The sequence below is a fragment of the Theropithecus gelada genome, chromosome 8 (genome assembly GCF_003255815.1).
Source record: "Theropithecus gelada isolate Dixy chromosome 8, Tgel_1.0, whole genome shotgun sequence".
Lineage (NCBI taxonomy): Eukaryota > Metazoa > Chordata > Mammalia > Primates > Cercopithecidae > Theropithecus > Theropithecus gelada.
Window position 1 is genome coordinate 105,930,478 of NC_037676.1, and position 20,933 is coordinate 105,951,410.

General features: G+C 37.1%; 1 protein-coding gene across 19 annotated transcripts in view; it reads left to right on the forward strand.

Moving 5' to 3' along the window:
- RIMS2 (regulating synaptic membrane exocytosis 2) overlaps positions 1–20,933 on the forward strand; it is a 728,068-nt gene that overhangs the window by 149,855 nt on the left and 557,280 nt on the right. For all 19 annotated transcript variants that reach the window (XM_025395354.1, XM_025395352.1, XM_025395350.1 and 16 more), the window contains one exon: positions 9,986–10,196. In XM_025395354.1, the coding sequence (XP_025251139.1) occupies positions 9,986–10,196 (211 nt within the window). The remainder of the gene's footprint in view (positions 1–9,985; positions 10,197–20,933) is intronic.

Sequence of the window (20,933 nt, forward strand, 5' to 3'; positions counted from 1 at the left end):
TATACTTATACAACATGATGTTTTCAAGTCTGTATATGTTGTGGAATGATTCAATCCAGCTAATTACCATATGCATTACCTCACATACTTATTTTTGTGGTGAGAACACGTTAAGTCTACCCTCTTATGATTTTCAAAATGCAATATATTGTTATTGACTATAGACACCATGTTGTACAATAGATCACTTGAATCTCCCATCTAACTGAAATTTTGTATCCTTTGACCAACATCTCCCTAACCTCCCATACCCCAGTCTCCGGTGATCATAATTCTACCCTCTACATCTATGAGTTCAACTTTTTAAGATTTTACATGTAAATGAGATCATGTAGTATTTGTCTTTCTGTGCCTGGCTTACTTCACTTAACATAATGTCCTCTGAGTTCATCTGTGTTGTCACAAATGATAGACTTCTTTCTTTTTTAAAGCTGAATAGTGTTCCATTGTGTGTATATAACACATTTTCTTTATGGATTCATTCACTGATGGATGCTTACGTTGATCTATATCTTGGCTATTGTAAATAATGCTGCAATGAACATAGGACTATGGATATCTCTTCAACATACTGGAGTCTTTACGGTTTACTATAGATAAGATCGTGTTGTCCACAAACAGAGACAATTAAATTTCCTTTTCAATTTGGCTGCCTTTTATTTCTTTCTTATGCTTAATAGCTCTTGCTAGGATTTCCATTACTGTGTTGAATATAAGTTGCAATAGTTGGCATCCTTGTCTTCTTCTTGATCTTAGAGGAAAGGTTCCAACTTTTCACCATTGAGTATGATATTAGCTGTGGGTTTGTCATGTAACACCTGTATTGTGTTGACATATTTCTTGTATATCTAATTTAAGAGTTTATTTATCTTGAAAGGATATGAATTTTATCAAATGCTTCTCCTGCATCTATTAAAATGATAATACGGTTTGTGTCCTTCATTGTGTTAACGTGGTGCATCACGGTAGAATTGTATATGTTGAACTATCTTTGCATTCTGAACTGTCAAGGAATCCAACTTAATCATAGTGGATGATCCTTTCATATGTGCAGTTGAATTCAGTTTGCTAGTATTTGGTTGAGGATTTTGCATCTATGTTCATCAAGAATATTGGCCTGTAATTTTATTATTTTTGTAGTTTATTTTCTGGCTTTAGTATCAGGGTAATGCTGGCCTCATAAAATGAGTTTGGATGTATTCTCTTCTATTCAGTTTTTTGGAAGAGTTTCAGAAGGATTGTTATTAGTTCATAGCAGTGTCTTATGATCCTTTGTATTTCTGTGGTGTGAACTTTAATGCCTGATTTCATTTAGAGCAGCCTCCTTTTTCTTAGTGTAGCTAAAAGCTTGTTGATTTTATCTTTTTAAGAAAACAACTCTTAGTTTTATCTTTTCTATTTTTTAAAATTTCCGATTTCACTGATTTCTGCTCTGATATGTATTATTTCCCTCCTTCTACTAACTTTGGGCTTAGTTTGTTCTTCTATTTATAGTTTCTTTGGTCGTAGTTTTAGGCTGTTTATTTTGGATCTCTCTTCTTTTTTTGATCTACCCATTTATTGTTATAATTGTCCCTTAGAATTGCCCATGCTGCATCACATATATTTTGGTGTGTGTTGTTTCCATTTTTCTTTGTCTCAAGGTATTTTTTTAACTTGCGTTTTAATTTCTTCTTTGACTCACTGGTCATTCAGGAGCATATTGTTTAATTTCCATGTGTTTGCATAGTTTCCAAAATTTCTCTTATTATTGATTTCTAGTTTTATTTCATTGTGGCCAGAGAAAATACTTGATATAATTTTATTTTTAAAAAATTTTTTAAAGGTTTGTTTTCTGGCCTAACTTATGGTCTGCCCTTGAGAATGATCCATGTGCTGAGGGGAAGAATGTGTATTCTGCAGTCATTGGATGAGATGTTCTGTAAATACCTATTAATTCCATTTGGTCTGTAGTGCAGATTAAGTCTGATGTTTCTTTGTTGATTTTCTGTCTGGATGATCTGTCCAATGCTAAAAGTGGGGTTTTGAAGTCTCCAGCTATCATTGTATTTGGTTCTATCTCTCTTTTTAGCTCTAATAATATTTACTTTCAATATCTGGATGCTTCAGTGTTTTGTGCATATAGATTTATAATTGTTATATTCTTTTGCTGAATTGATCCCTTTGTCATTACATAATGACCTTCTTTGTTTCTTTTTATAATTTTTGTTTTGAAATCTATTTTGTCTGATACAAGTATAGCTACTCCTGCTCCTTTTTTGGTTTCCTTTTGCAATAGGAAATCACCTGAAGGTACAAAACTTGCTAGTAATTGTAAATGCACAGAAAAACACAAAATATTATAACACTGTGATTGTGGTGTATAAAATACTGATATCTTAAATAGAAAGATTCCTTTTTCCATTCCTTTATTTTCTGTTTATGTGTATCTTTATAGGTGAAGTGTGTTACTTTTAGGCAACAGATCATTGGGTTTTCTGTTTGTTTGTTTGTTTGTTTGTTTTAATACATTCAGCTGCTCCATGTGTCTTTTTTTTTTTTTTTTCTTTGAGATGGAGTCTCACTTTGTTGCCCAGGCTGGAGTGCAGAGGCATAATCTCAGCTTACTGCAATGTCTGCTCCCTGGGTTCAAGTGATTCTACTGCCTCAGCCTTCTGAGTAGTCGGGGTTACAGGCATGCGCCATGATGCCCAGCTAATTATTTTTGTATTTTTAGTAGAGATGGGGTTTCAGAATGTTGGCCAGGCTAGTCTCAAACTCCTGACCTCAAGTGATCCTCCCACCTCAGCCTCCCGAAGTTCTGGGATTACAGGCATGAGCCACCACTCCTGGCCCCATGTGTCTTTTGATTGGAGAGTTTAGTTGATTTACATTCAATGTTAATAAGGATTTACCCCTGCCATTTTGTTTTTTATGGTTGCTTTGTGGTCCTCTCTTCCTTCTTTCCTTCCTTCCTGTCTTCTTTGTAGTGAAGGTCAGTTTCTCTTGTGGTGTGCTTTAATTGCTCGTATTTTACTTTTTGTGTATCCGTTGTGTGTTTTTTCATTTGAGGTTACCATGAAGTTAACAAATAACATATCAGAATCCATTATTTTAAACTGATGACAACTTAACACTGACTGCATAAACTAATAAGCAAAAACAAAACTAATAAAAATACTATACTTAACCTTTATTCCCCTGCTTATTATCTTTGTTGTTTCTGTTTATATCTTATTATAGTGTCTGTGTCTCGAAAAGTTTTTGTAGTTACTATTTTTGATGCATTCATCTTTTAATCTTTCTATTTAAGATATCAGTAGTTTATACACCACAATCAGTGTTATAATATTTTGTGTTTTTCATGCATTTACTATTACTAGTGAGTTTTGTATCTTCAGGTGATTTCCTATTGCTCATTAACATTCTTCTTTGAGATTGAAGAACTCCCTTTAGCATTTCTTGTTGGTAAGTCTGATGTTGATTAAATCCCTCAGCTTTTGTTTGTCGGGGGAAGTCTTGATTCCTTTATATTTGAAGGATATTTTTACTGGATGTACTATTCTAGGAGAAAAGTTGTTTTCTTTCAACACTTTGAATAATCATGCTACTTTCTCTTGGCCTGTAAGGTTTCCACTAAGAAGTCTGCTGCCAGACATACTGGAGCTTCATTCTATGTTGTCTCTTTCTTTTCTCTTGCTGCTTTTGGGATTCTTTCTTTATCCTTTACTTTTGGGAGTTTGGTTATTAAATGCCTTGAGGTAGTCTTCTTTGGGTTAAATCTGCTTGGTGTTCTATAACTTGCTTGTGCTCGAATATTGATATCTTTCTTTAGGTTTGGGAAGTTCTCTGTTACTATCCCTTTGAACAAACTTTTACCCCTATCTCTATCTATATCTTTAAGGCCAATAACTCTTAGATTTGCCATTTTGAGGCTATTTTCTAGATCTCGTAGGTGTACTTTAGTGTTTCTTATTCTTTTTTTTCTCTTCTGACCATGTATTTTCAAATAGCCTGTTTTCAAGGTCATTAATTCTTTCTTCTGCTTGATCAAGTCTGCTATGAAGAAACTCATGCATTCTTCAGTATGTCAGTTGCATTTTTCTTTTTTTTCTTTTTTTTTTTGAGACGGAGTTTCGCTCTATCGCCCAGGCTGGAGTGCAGTGGCCAGATCTCAGCTCACTACAAGCTCTGCCTCCCGGGTTCACGCCATTCTCCTGCCTCAGCCTCCCAAGTAGCTGGGACTACAGGCGCCCGTCACCACGCCCGGCTAGTTTTTTTTTTTTGTACTTTTTAGTAGAGACGGGGTTTCACCATATTAACCAGGATGGTCTCGATCTCCTGACCTCGTGATCCACCCGTCTCGGCCTCCCAAAGTGCTGGGATTACAGGCTTGAGCCACCGCGCCCGGCCGCATTTTTCAACTCTAGAATTTCTACTTGATTCTTTTACATTATTTTAATCTCTTTGTTAAATTTATCTGATAGGATCCTGAATTCCTTCTCCATGGTATCTTGAATTTCATTGAGCTTCCTCAAAACAGCTATTTTGAATTCCTCTGTCTTAAAGGACATATATTTCTGTCTCTCTGGGATTGCTCCCTAGTGCCTTACTTAGTCTGTTTAGTGTGGTCATGTCTTCCTGGATGGTCTTGATGCTTGTGGGTATTCTTTGGTTTCTGGGGATCAAAGAATAGAGTATTTATTGTAGTCTTCACAGTCTGGGGTTGTTTGTACCCATCCTTCTTGGTAAAGCTTTCCAGGTATTTGAAGGGACTTGGATATTGTGATCGATGTCTTTGATCAGTGTAGCTGTGTTGTCACAAGGGGCCACACCAATCCCAGGAATGCTGCAGACTCATAGCGGTACTGCCTTGGATAAGGTCTTGGGTAAAATCTGGAAGAATTCTCCGGATTACTAGGCAGAGACTCTTGTTCTCTTTCCTTATTCTCTCCCAAACAAATGGAGTCTCTCTGTCTCTCTCTCTCTCTCTCTCTCTGTCTCTCTCTCTCTCTGTGGGGCTGCCTGAGGTTGGGGAAGAGTGACACAAGTACCCCTGTGGCCACCACCAATGAGACTGCGCTGGGTCAGACCTAAAGCCAGCCCAGCCTTGTGCCTCACTGAAGGCTTACAGCAACCCCTGCCTGAGTACCACCTGTGTTCACTCAAGGTTTAAGGGCTTTACAATCAGCAAGAGCTGAAGCCAGCCAGGCTTTTGTCCTTTTCTTCAGGATGGTGAGTTGCCTCCCTTTCCCACACAGGCTGAGAAATGGTATTTCAGAGCCAGGGCCTGGAGTCAGAAATCTTAGGAATCTACCTGGTGCTCTATTCTACTGCCCCTGAGCTGGCACCCAAGCCACAAGACCAAGTTCTTCCCACTCTTCTCTCTTTTTTCCACAAACAGTGAAGTCTCTTCCTATGACTACAACAACTGGGAATTTGTTGAAGCCAGCACATCTGTGAGTCTCACTCAAGGCCCATGGCGAGTACTGCCTGGGCATTCCTGCTGACTATTGAGAGCCTAAAGCTTTTTAGTCAGCAGGTGATGAATTGTGCTAGGACTGGGTTCTTTCCTTCAAGGCAGTGGGTTCCTTTCTGGCCCAGAGTTTGTCTAAAAATGTTGTCTGGGAGCTAGGGCCTGGAATGGGGGCCTCACAACTCTGCCTGGTACCATATTCTACTGTGGCTGAGCTGGTATCCAAGGTGCCAGACAAAGTCCTTTATACTCTTCCAAGTGAGGGATAGAGTCTCAGAATTGTGAGCTCTGCTATCTGGGGTTGAAGGAGGGGTGATGCAAGCACTCCCTTTGCCACCTCAGCTGGTATCTCACTGGGTTGCATGCTCCCCTCATTCACTGGCTTTGAACCCAGCACAGAATCAGGAATTGCCCAGGAATTGTGGTCCTTGTGGCATGGACTGCCTTTCAGGTTTATTTAGGACCCCAGACCCCTTTAGCTCATGGTGATGGGGCTTGCCTTTGCCTGAACTCTGGTTCCTACTCCTGGGATGGGCAATTCCCTTCTGGCTAGGGCTGGTCTAAATGCTCCCTCTATGAGGGGTGGCTGAGTTCTGCCTAGTGTTGCTTTCATCTGTGACAGGTCATCACTGAGTTTCAATGCAGAGTCCCACAGTTACTACACTCTCCCTTCCGTAAGTTCACAGATTCTCTTCCTGCACTCTGTGGCTGCTGCTGATAGGTGAAGGAGGGATGACATCAAGAATTTAAGACTGTCTTTTCTACCCTCTTCAGTGCCTCGTTTTTATATATAAAGTTAAAACAAGGTACTGTGATTGCTCACTTGATCTTTGGTTCTTATGACAGTGCTTTTTTTGTGTGAATAGTTGTTCAATTTGGTGTTCCTGTGAGGAGGATGATTAATGGAGGCTTCTCTTCCACCATCTTCTTATACTTCCTTGCTGGAAATGATTGCTTTTTTGGTAGTGTTATATCTCCTTGGTTTTTCATGATTATGCTTACCTTCTGCTGATGTCTGTGTATGTAGGAAGTAGGGACTTATTCCAGTCTGTTTAGATTGTCTTTGTCTGGAAAATGTCTTCACCAGTCAGCCCGTGTGGTGATTCTGGGCAAGCTGTTTGCATGGTTGGTAGGTGGGCTTGTTGCTGGAATTCTTGAGCAGACTGAACCAGTGCCTGGGTCAGCAGGTGTGTGTCCCTCATCCCTGGGTTCGTTGGGTTGGGCTTTGATCCTGGAACCTCTGTTGTGGACCGATTCATTTGGTCTGTAGGCTTTGTCCTCAAATCTGTTTCTGTGGTAACTGACCTTAAACTGGGGCCCACAGAGGCTGACCTGGCATTGAAGTTGGCCTTGAGCCTGTGTCAGGAGGGGCTGGCTAGGTGTTGGGATGGCGTTAGTGCACAGGTGCACTGGGATGGACCTTGTGACCATGGGACCTGACCTGTTGCTTGGTTGGTCCTGGGGCCTGAATCTTTTAGGGTGGGACTTGTTTTGTGTCTGCAAGAGTGGATTTGGACACTCTTTCCATATGGTTTGTCTTGGCACTGGGTTCTACTGCCATACTATTGGTCTGTTGGTCTGTTGGAGTGTGACTTTACAAGGGCTGGCCTGGAGGGTGGGGCCTCAGGGACCAGCATGGCATTGTGTATGCCTAGAATCTGTTTTTGCAGGTTCTGACCTTTGCCTTAGACCAGGATGCTAACCTGTCGCTGTGTTGGGCTGATGTTTGCAGTTGTATGGGCCTCTGTTTTACTGGGCTGGTCTGAAACCTGAAGGAAGCCTGGAGGCTAGGACTACGGGGGCTGGTCTTGTGCTGAGTGGGCCTGGACCTTGTACCTGCAGGTGCCACCCTGGAGGCTGGGTCTTTGTGTGCTGGCTTGATGACTAGGGTTTTAGGCACTTGTGCTGTGCTGGGACATGCCTTGTAACCTGGGGCCATGTGAGCCAGTATAATAATGGGAGTATTCAGGAGTCCAGGATGGCTGGGGCTGTCCTGGCTCTGTAATATGCCTGGAGGTTGCATGTAGATCTTGTCCACTGGACAGGCCTGGAACCTAGAGCTGTGGGATCTCACCTAATGCCAGGGTGGGCTGGGAGGCTTGGTCTGCAGATAACAAACAGCCTGGATCGTGGGCTATGGGGGCTGGTTTGGTGCTAGGTGTGCCTGGAGCCTATATCCACAGAGGCTTGTCTGGAGGCTGGTTCTGAGGGTGCTAGCCTAATGATTGAGCTGTAGGGCCTGGCCTGATGCTGGGGTGTGCCTGAAGCCTGGGGTCATGGGAGCCAGCCTGGTACTGAGGGCATTGTAGAAGTCTGGAGTCATCCTAGAGATTGGGCAGGCCCAAAGACCAAGTCTGGTGGTCAGGCATGGAGCCTGGGGATGTGGGATTTGTTCTGGCATGGGAGTGGACCTGGAGGCTCCATCTGTGTGTACAACTCTGACGTCTGAGACTGTGGGGGTCTGCCTAGCACTGCATTTTACTGGTGAAACAGTAAACAATTTCCTGGTATTGGAGTTCAAGGCAGAGTTGAGTGTTCTGTTCTCTCTTTTTCTCCTTAGCAATGAGTATCTCTGTTTATCTCTGTGGTTGGGGAGGGATGAACAGGAAATGTTAAACTTCTTCTTACCCTGTTCAGTGCGTCTTTTATTTTTTTTGCTACACTCAGTTGCTATAATCTCCCACCTGGTTTCCTTAGGTCTCATGAAGGTATTTTCACATGTGAATAGTTGTTCAAGTTGATGTTGCTGTTGAGGGACAAATGTTGGAAAGTCCTATTCTTTTAACTTGCTTATGTCAGTCTCCACTGATTTTTTTCATAAAACCAGCATTTGGTTTCATTGATTTCTGTTCTAATCTCTTGTATTTCTTCTGCTTTCTTTGGGTTTAATTTTCTATTTTTCTTAAGTTTTTGAGACACATTTTATTTTTAATATAAGCGTGTATTTCTTTTTCTAGGTCTCTTTTTCCATATGGTACTTCCAAGGAGTATCATATTCTTTCTGTTTTAAGAACTTCCTTTAAGTTCCATGCAGTGAAGGTCTACTGCCAATGAATTTCTTCAATATGTGTCCATCTGGAAAAGTTTTTTTTTTAAATTTTATTCATTTTTATAATTTTTATTTACTTATTTATATTTTCCAAAGCCTAATTTCACTGTGTATGAGATTCTGGGTTGTCAGGTTTTTTTTTTTTTTTTCTCTCTCAATTTATAGACATGACTCCAAAGCTTTCCAGCTTGCATGGTTTCTCAAGAGTAATCTTCTCTAATTCTTATCATTGGGTCTCGCTACACAATGCGTATTTTTTTTTGGCCGCTTTCAAAGTTTTTTCTTTATCTTTGGGTTTTAGCAGTTTGACTATGAAGGCAAACTAGGAGCATGTGTTTATGTTTGGTATTTGATTTGACATTTGTGCTTCCAGGGATTCTCTGAGGTTCTTGTGTTTAATTTGGTGTCTTTCATTAGTTTTGGAAAATTTTTGGTCATAATCCCTTCAAATATGTCCTTCATTTCTATTCTTTTTCTGTGAACAATTATACATATGGTAGGTTGGGTTAACTCTTGGATGCACTGTTTTATATTCACCACTTATATATATTTTTCTTTTTATTTTAGTTTGGATAATTTTTATTGACTAATTTTTAAAGTTTATTTATATTTGCCTCAGCACTTTCAAGTCTACCCAAGAGCCCCCAAAATGAAGGAATTCTTCATTTTTAATAGCATGTAAATTTTCTTCCATTGGACTGGAGCGCCTATGTAGTATTTTTTCTCTCTCTGGATTCTTTATATCACTCTTATTGAAAGACTGTGTCTCAGTGATTTGAAGTTCATAGGTCTTGACCTCACTGTGTAAGTCAAATTAGCTTTCTGTATTTCTGAAGTTAAATGGTAGAAAAATAATATTGTAAGTATTTTAGAACATGTGATTGAAAATGTACTCCAAATGGTAGATAGAAATTTAGAAATATAATCTCAAGAAATATTTCCATGAACATGTATTATATTAATTGGTTATTTAATATGTATATTAGAAGGTGGAGACTGGGTATGGTGGTCCACACCTATAATCATAGCACTTTAGGAGGTTGAGGCAGGTGAATGCCTTGAGGTCAGGAGTTCGAGACCAGCCTGGTCAACGTGGCGAAACCCCATCTCTACTAAAAGTATAAAAATTAGCTGACATGGTGGTGTGTGCCTGTAGTCCTAGCTATTCAGGAGGCTGAGGTGGGAGAATTGCTTAAACTGGGGAGGCAGAGGTTACAGTGAGCCAAGATCGCACCACTGCGCTTTAGCCTGGGCAGCAGAGCGAGACTTCGTCTCAAAAAAGAAGGTGGAACTAGTTGCAATACTTTTGCAAATAGTGTGCCATGAAAAGTGTTAATTTATCATCAGAAAATTAAATTTTCATTCTTTTTATTCTCATCTTGTATATTTTTTGGTTATAAAATTGTGTCTATAAATTGTGATAATTTTTCCTTTAGAGAGCATCAGGAAACCAATTTTTTTCTTATTTATTTTCTCTACAGAAAACTGCATCAGCAGTTTGAAATGTATAAGGAACAGGTAAAGAAGATGGGAGAAGAATCACAGCAACAGCAAGAACAGAAGGGTGATGCGCCAACCTGTGGTATCTGCCACAAAACAAAGTTTGCTGATGGATGTGGCCATAACTGTTCATATTGCCAAACAAAGTTCTGTGCTCGTTGTGGAGGTCGAGTGTCATTACGCTCAAACAAGGTACAGAAATGAAAATTACAATTCTCTTCTAGTTAAACTTACTGTATTTATCCATTTGCGTTACAGAGTATGTTAATTCAACCCAAATAATGCTTTGTTGAAATTAGCAAAAACAATATATTAAAATGCTTGTGGCCAGGCGTGGTGGCTCATGCCTGTAATCTTAGCCCTCTGATAGGCCGAGGCGGGCAGATCACTTTAGCCCAGGAATTCTAGACTAGCCTGGGTAACATGAAACCCTGTCTCTACCAAAAAAAAAAAAAAAAAAAAAAAAAAAAAAAGACACACAAAAATTAGCCAGGCATGGTGGCAGGCTCCTATAGTCCTAGCTACTCAGGAGGCAGAGGTGGGAGGATGACCTGAGCCAGAGAGGTCAAGGCTGTGGTGAGCCATGATTGTGCCACTGTACTCCAGCCTGGGTGACAGAGTGAAACCATGTCTCAAAAAAAAAAAAAAAAGTTTGGGCCGGGCGCCATGGCTCAAACCTGTAATCCCAGCACTTTGGGAGGCCGAGGTGGGCAGATCACGAGGTCAGGAGTTTGAGACCAGCCTGGCCAATATGGTGAAACCCCGTCTCTACTAAAAAATACAAGAGTTAGCTGGGCGTGGTGGTGTGTGCCTATAGTCCCAGCTACTCAGGAGGCTGAGGCAGGAGAACTGCACTTCAGCCTGGGCAACAGATACTCCGTCTCAAAAAAAAAAGTTTGTGTCAGTAAATTCTTTAGACTTTGCATTTATCTACTTACTAATCTTATCACCTACTTATTTATTTAAGTAATTTTTAAATAGGAAGCTATTGTTTTACATACATTACTTAGACATAATTGTGGAAATTAGTTCCCCTGTGTGATTTCATTTCTTCATTTTCTTCATTAATCCCCATTTTTCATTATTTTGTTTTGCTAAGAACTAACTACTTCTAATTGTTTCCCCTGGATTACCTGATGATGATTTTTTTTTTTTGACTAGGTACATTGACTAGAAACTGCAGTATAATTTTGAATAAAATGGATGAAAGCAGACATTCCATTGTATTGTTCTTAATCTTAGGGAGAAAGCCCTTAGTCTTCACTATCAGGTATAATGTTAGCTGTACGCTTTTCATAGATGCCATCTATTCCTACTTTGCTGAGTTTGTTGTTGTTTGGTTGGTTTTGTAAGATCAGGAATAGATGTTGGATTTTGCCAAGTGCCTTTTCTCCATCTGTTTAGATTAATCATACATATTTTTATTTTGTTTGTTAATGTGGTGAAATACATTGGTTGATTTTTATATGTTAAATCAGCTCTTATTACTGGGATAAACCCCGTTTTGTCATGATGGATTATCTCTTTTATATATTAATGGATTTGATTTGATTATTTTTTTTTTTAGGGATGAGTGTCTTACTATGTTGCCTAGGCTGGAATTGAACTCCTGGGCTCAAGTGTTCCTTCTGCCTCAGCCTCCCAAGTAGCTAGGATGACAGATACATGCCATGGTGCCTGGCTGATTTAATAAAATTTTGTTTACAACTTTTGCTTCTATGTTCATGAGGCATGTGTCTGTATTATTCTTCCTTGTAATGTTTTTCTTTGGTTTTGGTATTGGGATAATGCTTGCCTGATAAAATGTGTTGGGAAGTATTTCCTCCTCTTCAACATTTTGGAAGAGATTGTGTAGAACTGGTAGATTACACCAGTGAAGGCATGTGGGCATGCAATTTTATTTGTTGGGAAGGTTTTTAAGTAAAGTTTGTTTTCTTAGTGGATATGGGGTTATTCAGGTTATATTTCCTGAATAAGGTTTCATTGTTATATCTTAGTTTGTCTACTTTCTCATAAGTGGTTGAATTTATTGGCATGAACTTGTTCATAGTATTCCATTATTAGTCTTTTAGTATCTATGGAATCTGCAGTGATGCTACCTCTTTCATTCCTGATATTGGTAATTTGTATCTTTTTTGTTCCTGCTCAACCTGGCTAGAGAAAGGATCTTACTCTGTTGCCCAGGCTGGATTGTAGTGGCACAACCACAGCTCACTGCAGTCTTGACCCCCTGGGCTCAGGTAATCTTGTCACTTTGGGCTCCCAAGTAGCAGGGACTATGGGTGTGTGCCACCATGCCCTACTAATTTTTAAAATTATTTTTGTAGCGATGGGGCCTTGCTGTGTTGCCCAGGCTGATCTTGAGCTTCTGGCCTCAAGCAGTTCTCCCACTTTGGCTTCCCAAAGTGCTGGGACTACAGGTGTGAGCGCCACCACGCCTGGCCCAGATTTTTGTTTTATTGATTTTTCTTTGTTGTTGATTTCTGCTTTGATCTTTGATCTTTTTTCTTTTCTTTTTGTTTCTTTTCTTGTCTTGTCTTTTTCTGCTTACTTTGGGTTTAATTTTACCGTTTTTACTTTCTTAAAATAGAAGCTGAGGTCATTGCCTTGATACTTTTCTTCTTTTCTAAATTAGGAGTCACATTCTATAAATTTTCCCTAAGTACTACTTTACTGGCATCATCACAATTCTCGTGTGTTGTTTCTTCATTTTATTAAGTTAAAAATACTTTCTCATTTTTCTTTTCTTCTTTTACCTATAGATAATTTAGAAGTATGTTATTTATTTTTCAAATATTGTGTGGTTCCTAGGGATCTTTTTGTTAATGATTTCTAATTTACCTCTCTTGTGGTCTTAGAATATACTTTATATGTCTTGAATCATTTGGAATTTGTTGATACTTATTTTATGGCCCAGAATATAGTTTACTTTGGTAAGTGCTTTATGTGCACTTAAGAAGCATGCATATTCTTCTGTTTTTGGCCAGAATATTTTAAAATGCCCATTCAAGGCCAATTTCATTGATAGAGTCATTTAAGTCTGCTATCTCACTGTTGATTTCCTGCCTATTTTATTAGTTGTTAAGAGAGGGGTTTTGAAATATATAATATGTAGATTTGTCTGTTTCTCCTTGGAGTTCTATTAGTTATAGTTTTATGTATTTTTAGGCTCTGTTTTTAGGGACATAAACATTAGGATTGTTATATCCTCTAGTTTAACAGACCCCTTTTTATTAAGTGATATTCTTTATTTTTGATAATATTATTTGCTCTGAAATTCACTTGGTCTAATATATATATATATAGACCAAGTCTCTCTCTCTCTCTATCTAGATATGTATTTGGAAATGGAATTGCATATATGTATTACCTTAGGTATTAGCATAGTATATGTTCTTCTATTATTTTACTTAAAATTTATTTGTTTGAAGTACTTTTCTTATAGCCAGCATATAGTTGGATCTTGCTTTATTATCCAACCTGATAATCTCTTCCTTTTTATTGGATGTTTATAAAATGTACATTTACTGTGATTATGGATATGGTTTCATTTGATAACATCGTCTTGCTTTTTGATTTTGTCTTATGTCATCTGTTCTTTGTTTTTTCATTTTTAGCCTTTTTTAAGCCTTTTTTGAGATTACTCAAGTTTTTTTATGATTCACATTTTCTCCTTTGTTGGCTTAATAGCTGTAACTGTTTTGTTATTTTATTAAGTTATTCAAGATTTGTGGAATACATATTTAAATTATTGTTGTCAACCTTCAACTGATATTACACTATTTCATGTGTATTATAAGAAGCTTACAATAATGTTGGATTCTATGTTACTGGTGTCATATTTTACTTTTATTCATTTTATAAACCCCACAATATATTGTTATTCTTTTAGTATAAAAAGTTTATCTTCCAAGAGTTTCAAATATTAAATAATTTTTGAAAAGAACTATATTTATACTATATGTATTCTTGTAGTTGTTTCTGGCATTGTTTGTTTTTGTAGATCTATAATTATATCTGGTATCATATTTTGTCTGTCTTAAGTATTTCCTTCAGTATTTCTTGAAGGGCAAGTCTGCTGCTAATGAATGGTTTCAATTTTTTTCATGCTGAAAATTTTGCCTTCATTTTTTAAAAAGATATTTTTGCTGATTGTGGAATTCTTGGTTGACAGTTTTTGTCTTTCAGTATTTTTAAATTGAAAATTTATGGATACATAATATTTAATAGTCATACATATTAATGTGGTATATGTGATAATGATAACAATTGTACAATGTGTAATGATTAAATCTGGATAATTGGAATATCTGTCACAGCAGACACTGACCATTTCATTGTTTGGGGAACATCCCAAATCTTTTCTCCCAGCTATTTTGAAATATACAGTAAATTACTGTTAACCATAGTCTCTTTCTTATTGTAACTGAGCACTGACCTTGTGTTTTCTATCTAATTATATTTTTATACCCATTAACCAACCGCTCTTTATTCCCACTTCCTCCTACCCTTCCCAGCCTCCAGTAATTACTATTCTATTTACTACCTGCATGAAATCAATTTTTTCTCCCCAATATGAATGAGAACATGTGGTATTTGTCTTTCCGGGCCTGGCCTGTTTCACTTAACACAATGACATCCAGTTCCATCTGTGTTGCTGCAAATGAGAGGATTTTATTCTTTTTTAGGGCCGAATAATATTCCATTGTGTATATATACAACATTTTAAAATTCTTTCATCTGTTGATGGTCACTTAGGGTGATTTCCTAGCTTGGCTATTGTGAATATGCTTCAATAAGCAGGGGAGTACAGTTATCTCTTCAATACGTTTATTTCCTTTCTTTTGGGTACAGACCCAATAGTGCTGGATCATATGGTGGTTCTATTTTTAGGCTTTTTTCGAGGAACCTCTATACTCTTCTCCATAGTGGCTGTACTAATTTATATTCCTACCAACAGTATACAAGTGTTCACCTTTGTCTGCATCCTTGTTAACAGTTGTTATTTTCTTTTTCATAATTGTGATTTTAATGAGTGTGAGATGATATCACATTGTGGCTTTAATTTGCATTTCTCTGATAATTAGTAATGTTGATCATTTTTTTCATATACCTGTTGGATATTTGTATTCTTTTGAGAAATGTCTATTTATATCTTTTGTCCATTTTTAAATCTGATTATTTTTTATTTTGCTATTGAGTTGTTTGAGTTTTTTGTATATTCTAGTTATTAATCCATTATTAGATAGATAATTTGTAAATATATTCTTTCATTCTGTGGGCTATCTCTTCACTCTGTTGATTGTTTCCTTTGCTAGGCATGATCTTTTAGCTTGATATAATTTCATTTGTCAATATTTGTTTTTGTTGTCTGTTTTTGAGGTCTTATACAATAAATATTTGCCTAGACCAGTGGTTTTTTTTTTTTTTTTTTTTTTTTAATAGTAGTAGTGAAACAGTTTCAGGTCTTAAGATTTAAGTCTTTATTTTGATTTGATTTTTATATATGGTGACAGAATTCTAGTTTCATTCTGCATATGGATACTTAATTTTCTCAGAACCATTATTTAAGAGGCAGTCCTTTACCTGGTGTTTATACTTGGTACCTTTGTTGAACATGACTTAGCTGTAGATGCGTTGATTTATTTCTGAATTCTGTGTTCTTTTCCCTGAGTCTATGTCTGTTTTTATGCTAGTACCATGCTGTTTTGGTTACTCTAGCTTTATAGTATATTTTGAGGTCAGGCGATGTAATTACTCCAGCCTTTTTTTTTTTTCCTTTGTCTTGTGGCTAAGAATTGCTTTGGCTCTCTAGCATCTTTTTGGTTCCATTAGAGTTTTAGGATTTTTTTTTTCTGTTTTGGGAAGAATGTTACTGGGTGTTTTTGTTTGTTTTGTTGATCCACTGAGCTCAAATGATTCTCCTGCCTCGGCCTTTTGAGTAGCTGGGACTATAGTATGCATCACCATACTTGGCTGATTTTTTGATTTTTTTTGTAGATATGAGGTCTCACTATGTTGCCCTGGCTGGTTTCGCTCTCACACTTCTGTCATTGTTTTTTGTTTGTTTGTTTGTTTGTTTTGTTTTGTTTTTAAGACAAAGTCTTCCTCTTTTGCCCAGGCTGGAGTGCAGTGGCATCATCTCGGCTCACTGCAACCTCCACCTTGCAAGTTCACATGATTCTCCTGCCTCAGCCTTCTGAGTAGCGGGGATTACAGGCATACACCACCACATCCAGCTAAATTTTGTATTCATAGTAGAGACAGGGTTTTGCCATATTGGCTAGGCTGGTCTCTAACTTCTGACCTCAAGTGATCCACCCATTCAGACTCCCAAAGTGCTGGAATTACAGACATGAGCCACCAGGCCTGGCCTGTTATTGGTATTTTAATAGAGATTACATTGAATATATAGATTGCTTTTGGTAGTTGCAACATTTTAACAGTAGTAATTCTTTCAATCCATGATAATAGGATACTTTTCCTTTTTTTTTGGTATTCAATTTATTTCATCAGTGTCTTATAGTTTTCATGGTAGAGATCTTTCTCTTCTTTAGTTAAGTTTATTCCTAGTTATTTTATTTTATTTTATTTTTGTAGCTACTGTAAATGGGATTGCTTGTTTGATTTTGTTTTCAGATTGCTGCTGGCGTACAGAAATGCTACTGATTTTTGTATGTTGATTTTGTATCCTGTAACTTTACTGAATTTGTTTGAGTGCTAAGAGTTTTTGGTGTCATCTTTAAGGTTTTAACATAAGACTCTGTTATCTGTGTAAAAGTCTAATTTGACTTCTTCCTTTCCAATATGAATTCCTTTTGTATATTTCTGTTGCCTAATTGCTTTTGCTAGAATTTTCAGTACTATATTGAATAAAAGTGGTGAAAGTGAGTATCTTAGACTTGTTCCAGATCTTAGAGGAAAGACTTTTAATTCTTTTTCCCTTCTATATGGTGCTAGCTGTAGGTTTGTCAAATATGGCCTTTTTTATTTTCAGGCATGTTTCTTTTATATCTAGTATGTTCAGAGTTAAAAATCATTATTAAAAGCGTTTATTGAAATGTACTATCACGACTGTATGGTTTTGGTCTTTATTTCTATGATTGTGATGTGTCACATTTATTGAATTGTGAATGTTGAACCATCTTTGCATTCCTGGGATGATCATGGTGATTGATCTTTATAATGTTTTATTCAATTCAGTTTGCTAGAATGTTTTTGAAGATTTTTGCTTCTATGTTCGTTCTTCAGAGATACTGGCCTGTGGTTGTCATTGTTGTTGTTTTTGTGTCTTTGCCTGTTTTCATTCTCAGGTTAATACTAGCCTCATAGAATGAGTTTGGAAGTAGTCTCTTCTCTTCAAAATTTGTTGGCAGAGTTGGAGTAGGATTGGTATTAATTCTTCTTTTAAATATTTGATAGAATTCAGCAGTGACTCCATGAGGTCTTGGGCTTTTGTTTGATGGACAGACTTTTCATTATGGCTTTAATCTTTTTACTCATATTGGTCTGTTTAGGTTTTCCATTTAATCATGATCCAATCTTAAGAAATGTATCAATTTCTTGTGTATTTTTCAATTTTTTGGCATATATTTGTTCATAGTAGTCTCTAATGATCCTTTGCATTTTCATAGTATCAGTTTTAATGTCTTCTTTTTTATCTCTGACTTTATTTATTTTGGTCTCTTCTTAGTTACCTAGTGAGAGGTTTGTTAATTTTGTTTATGTTTTCAAAAAGCCAACTTTTCCTTTCATTTTTCTTCTGTGTTTTCGTCTTGATTTTAATTATTCCTGCTTTTTTATTGTATGTTTTCTTTTATTAATATTGGGTTTGATTTGTTCTTGCTTTTCTAGTTCTTTAACATGCATTATTAGGTTGTTTATTTGAAGTCTTTCTACTTTTTTTGATGTAGCCATTTATTGCAGTAAACTTCCCTCTGCTTTACTGTATCCCATCAGTTTTGGTAATTTAGCATTTCCATTTAAATTTGTTCCAAGAAAGTTTTTAATTTGCTTCTTAATTTCTTCATTGACTTATTGGTCATTCACAAGCATGTTGTTTAATTTCCATGTATATGTACAGTTTTCAACATTCCTCTTGTTACTGATTTTGAATTTGTTCCTTATGGTCAGAAAAGATACCTGATATGATTTTTACTTTAAAAATTTCATTATGACTTGTTTTCTGGCCTAAGACATAATCTGTTCTGGAGAATGTTCTATGTGCTAATGAAAAGAATGTGTAGTTTGTCACAGTTGGATGAAATATTTTGTAAATGTCAGTTAGGTCCATTTGGTCTAGAGTTTTAGTTTGATTCTGATATTTTTGTTGTTGATTTTTCTGCCTGCATGCTGTGTTCATTACTAAGAGCAGGGTGCTGATGTTCCCCAATATTATTGTATTGCAATCTGTCTCTTCCTTTAGATGTGATAATATTTTCCCTATATATTTGGGTTCTGTGACGTTGGTTGCATATAGATTTACAGTTTTTATATCTCTTGAATTGACCCCTTTATCATTAAATAATGCCATTTTTATAGCTTTTTACTTGAAATCTAATAGCTTCTGCTGATCTGTTTTGTTTTCTACTTACATGGAATATCTTTTCCATGTATGTATGTCTTTAAACAAGTGAGTTTCTTGTAGACAACATATAATTGGATCCTTTTTTTTTTAATTCATTTTGCTTCTCTGTCTTTTAAGTAGGGGATTTAGGCAATTTACATTCGATGGTATTATTGATCAGTAATCACTTACTACCATTTTAAAATTTGTTTTCTGGTTATTTTGTAATTTCCTTCTTCCTTTCTTTCCTACTGTCTTCTTTTGTGGATAAGTGATTTTTTTTTTCCTGGTATTATATTTTAATTCCTTCCTTTTTATTTTTAGTGAACCTATTATAGACATTTCTTCATGGTTTCTGTTAGCTTACAAAATACATTTTATAGTTACAGAAAGTTATTTTAAACTGATGACAACTTCCCTTTGATTTCAAAGAAAAGAATCAAGCAAGCGAAGTGAAAACTACACTTCAGCTTCATTTCTCCATTTTGTTTTTGTTATCTCAAATTTAATCTTTTAAATATGCCTTTCTCTCAACAGATTGTTGTAGTTATTATTTTTGGTAGACTTTTAGTCTTCATACTAAAGATACTATACGCGATGATTACAGTTTTAGTGTAGTCTGAATTTGCCAGTGTAGTTACTTATACCAGTGAGTTTTATGCCTTCACAGGATTTTTTTGGATCTTTGTTTCTTTCTTTCTTTTTTTTTTATTTAATTGATTAACTCAATTTTACGTTTTTTTTTTTAAATAGGTCTGGTGGTAATGAATTCCCTCAGGTTTTGTTTGAAAACTTTTCTTCTTCATGTTTGAAGGATTGCTGTGTTGAGTACAGAGTTCTCTGTTGCAAGTTTTTCCTCCAGCACTTTGAATATGTCACCTCACTTCCTCTTGGCTGCTACATCTGCTGCTACGTCTGCAGCCAGGTGTATTGGAGTTTTTTTATATGTTATTTGCTGCTTTTAAGATCCTTTCTTTGTCCTTGATGTTTAAAAGTTTGATTATTATATGTCTTGGAGTAGTCTTATTTGAGTTGTATCTGCTTGGTATTCTTTGACCTTGTACCTGTATATCCATCTTTCTCTAGGTTTGGAAAGTTCTCTTATTATTTCTTCAAATACATTTTTTACCCAATCTCTTTGGCAGCCTCCTCTACAAGGCCAATGACTCATATATTTGTCCCTTTTAGCCTGTTTTCTAGATCATGTAAGTGTGCTTCATTTCTTTCATTTATTTTCTTTTTTATCATATGTGAATTTTCTAATAGCCTGTCTTCGAGTTACTGATTCTTCTGCTTGATCAATTCCACACGGAGGCATTCTAATGCATTTCTTATTAATCATTGATGTTTCCAGCTCCAGGATTTGTTTGGTTGTTTAATCGGTTCAGTTTCCATGCTGCCTTTTTTTTTCTGAGAAATATCTGAATTCCTTCTCTGTGATTTCTTTAAGTTCATTCAGTATCCCCAAAATAGCTATTTTGAATTTCTTGAGATGTTACGTATCTCTATCACTGCACGGTTGGTTACTGGGAACTTATTTAGTAAATTTGGTGAGGTCATATGTTTCTGAATGTTCTTGATGCCTGTGTATGTTTGTTGATGCCCAGGCATTGAAGAATTAAGTATTTATTCTAGTCTTTGTAGTCTGGCCTTGTTTGTTCCAGTCCTTCAGAGGGTCTTCCAAGAATTGTTGAGGGTACTGAGTATTTACTTAAGCCGGTGGTAACTGTAGCCATTTCAGCACTAGAGGGCACTGCAAGCCCATGTGTGCTGCAAATCCTCGCGATCCAACCCTGATGGACTTGGGGAAGATAAGGTTCCCAGGCAAAGTCTTTAGCTTTCTTCTCTCCCTTTTCCCCCAGTGAAAGGGTCTCTCGCTGCACTGTGTTGCCTGGAGTTGGGGGATGGGTGACTCGGCACCCCTGTGACCATAGCAAGTGACACCATGCTGGGCTATATTCGAATCCCATGGCGTCTCAGATCAGCATAGTACAGGGGCTTGCCCAAGGACCCTGGCCACTATTGCCTGACTGCAACTGATGTTTACGTAAGGCTAAGGCCACTGTAGTCAACAGGTGGTGAAACCTGCTGGGACTTGGGTTTGTGCTGCTGGAGGAAACATATTTCCTTTTGGCCTAGGGTACGCCTAGAAGGGCCATCCGGAAGCAATGGCCAACTGGGAGCTTGGGGATCCTGCCTGGTGGTTTATTTTACTGTAGCTGGGCTGGTACCCAGTTGTAAGAAAAAGTTTCCTCTGTTTACTCTAAGAGAAAGGAATCTGTGCGCTGTATTGCCTGAAGTTGGGAGAGGAGTGATGCAGGCATTCTTTAATGGATACAACCAGATAGTTTCGTGCTGGGCTG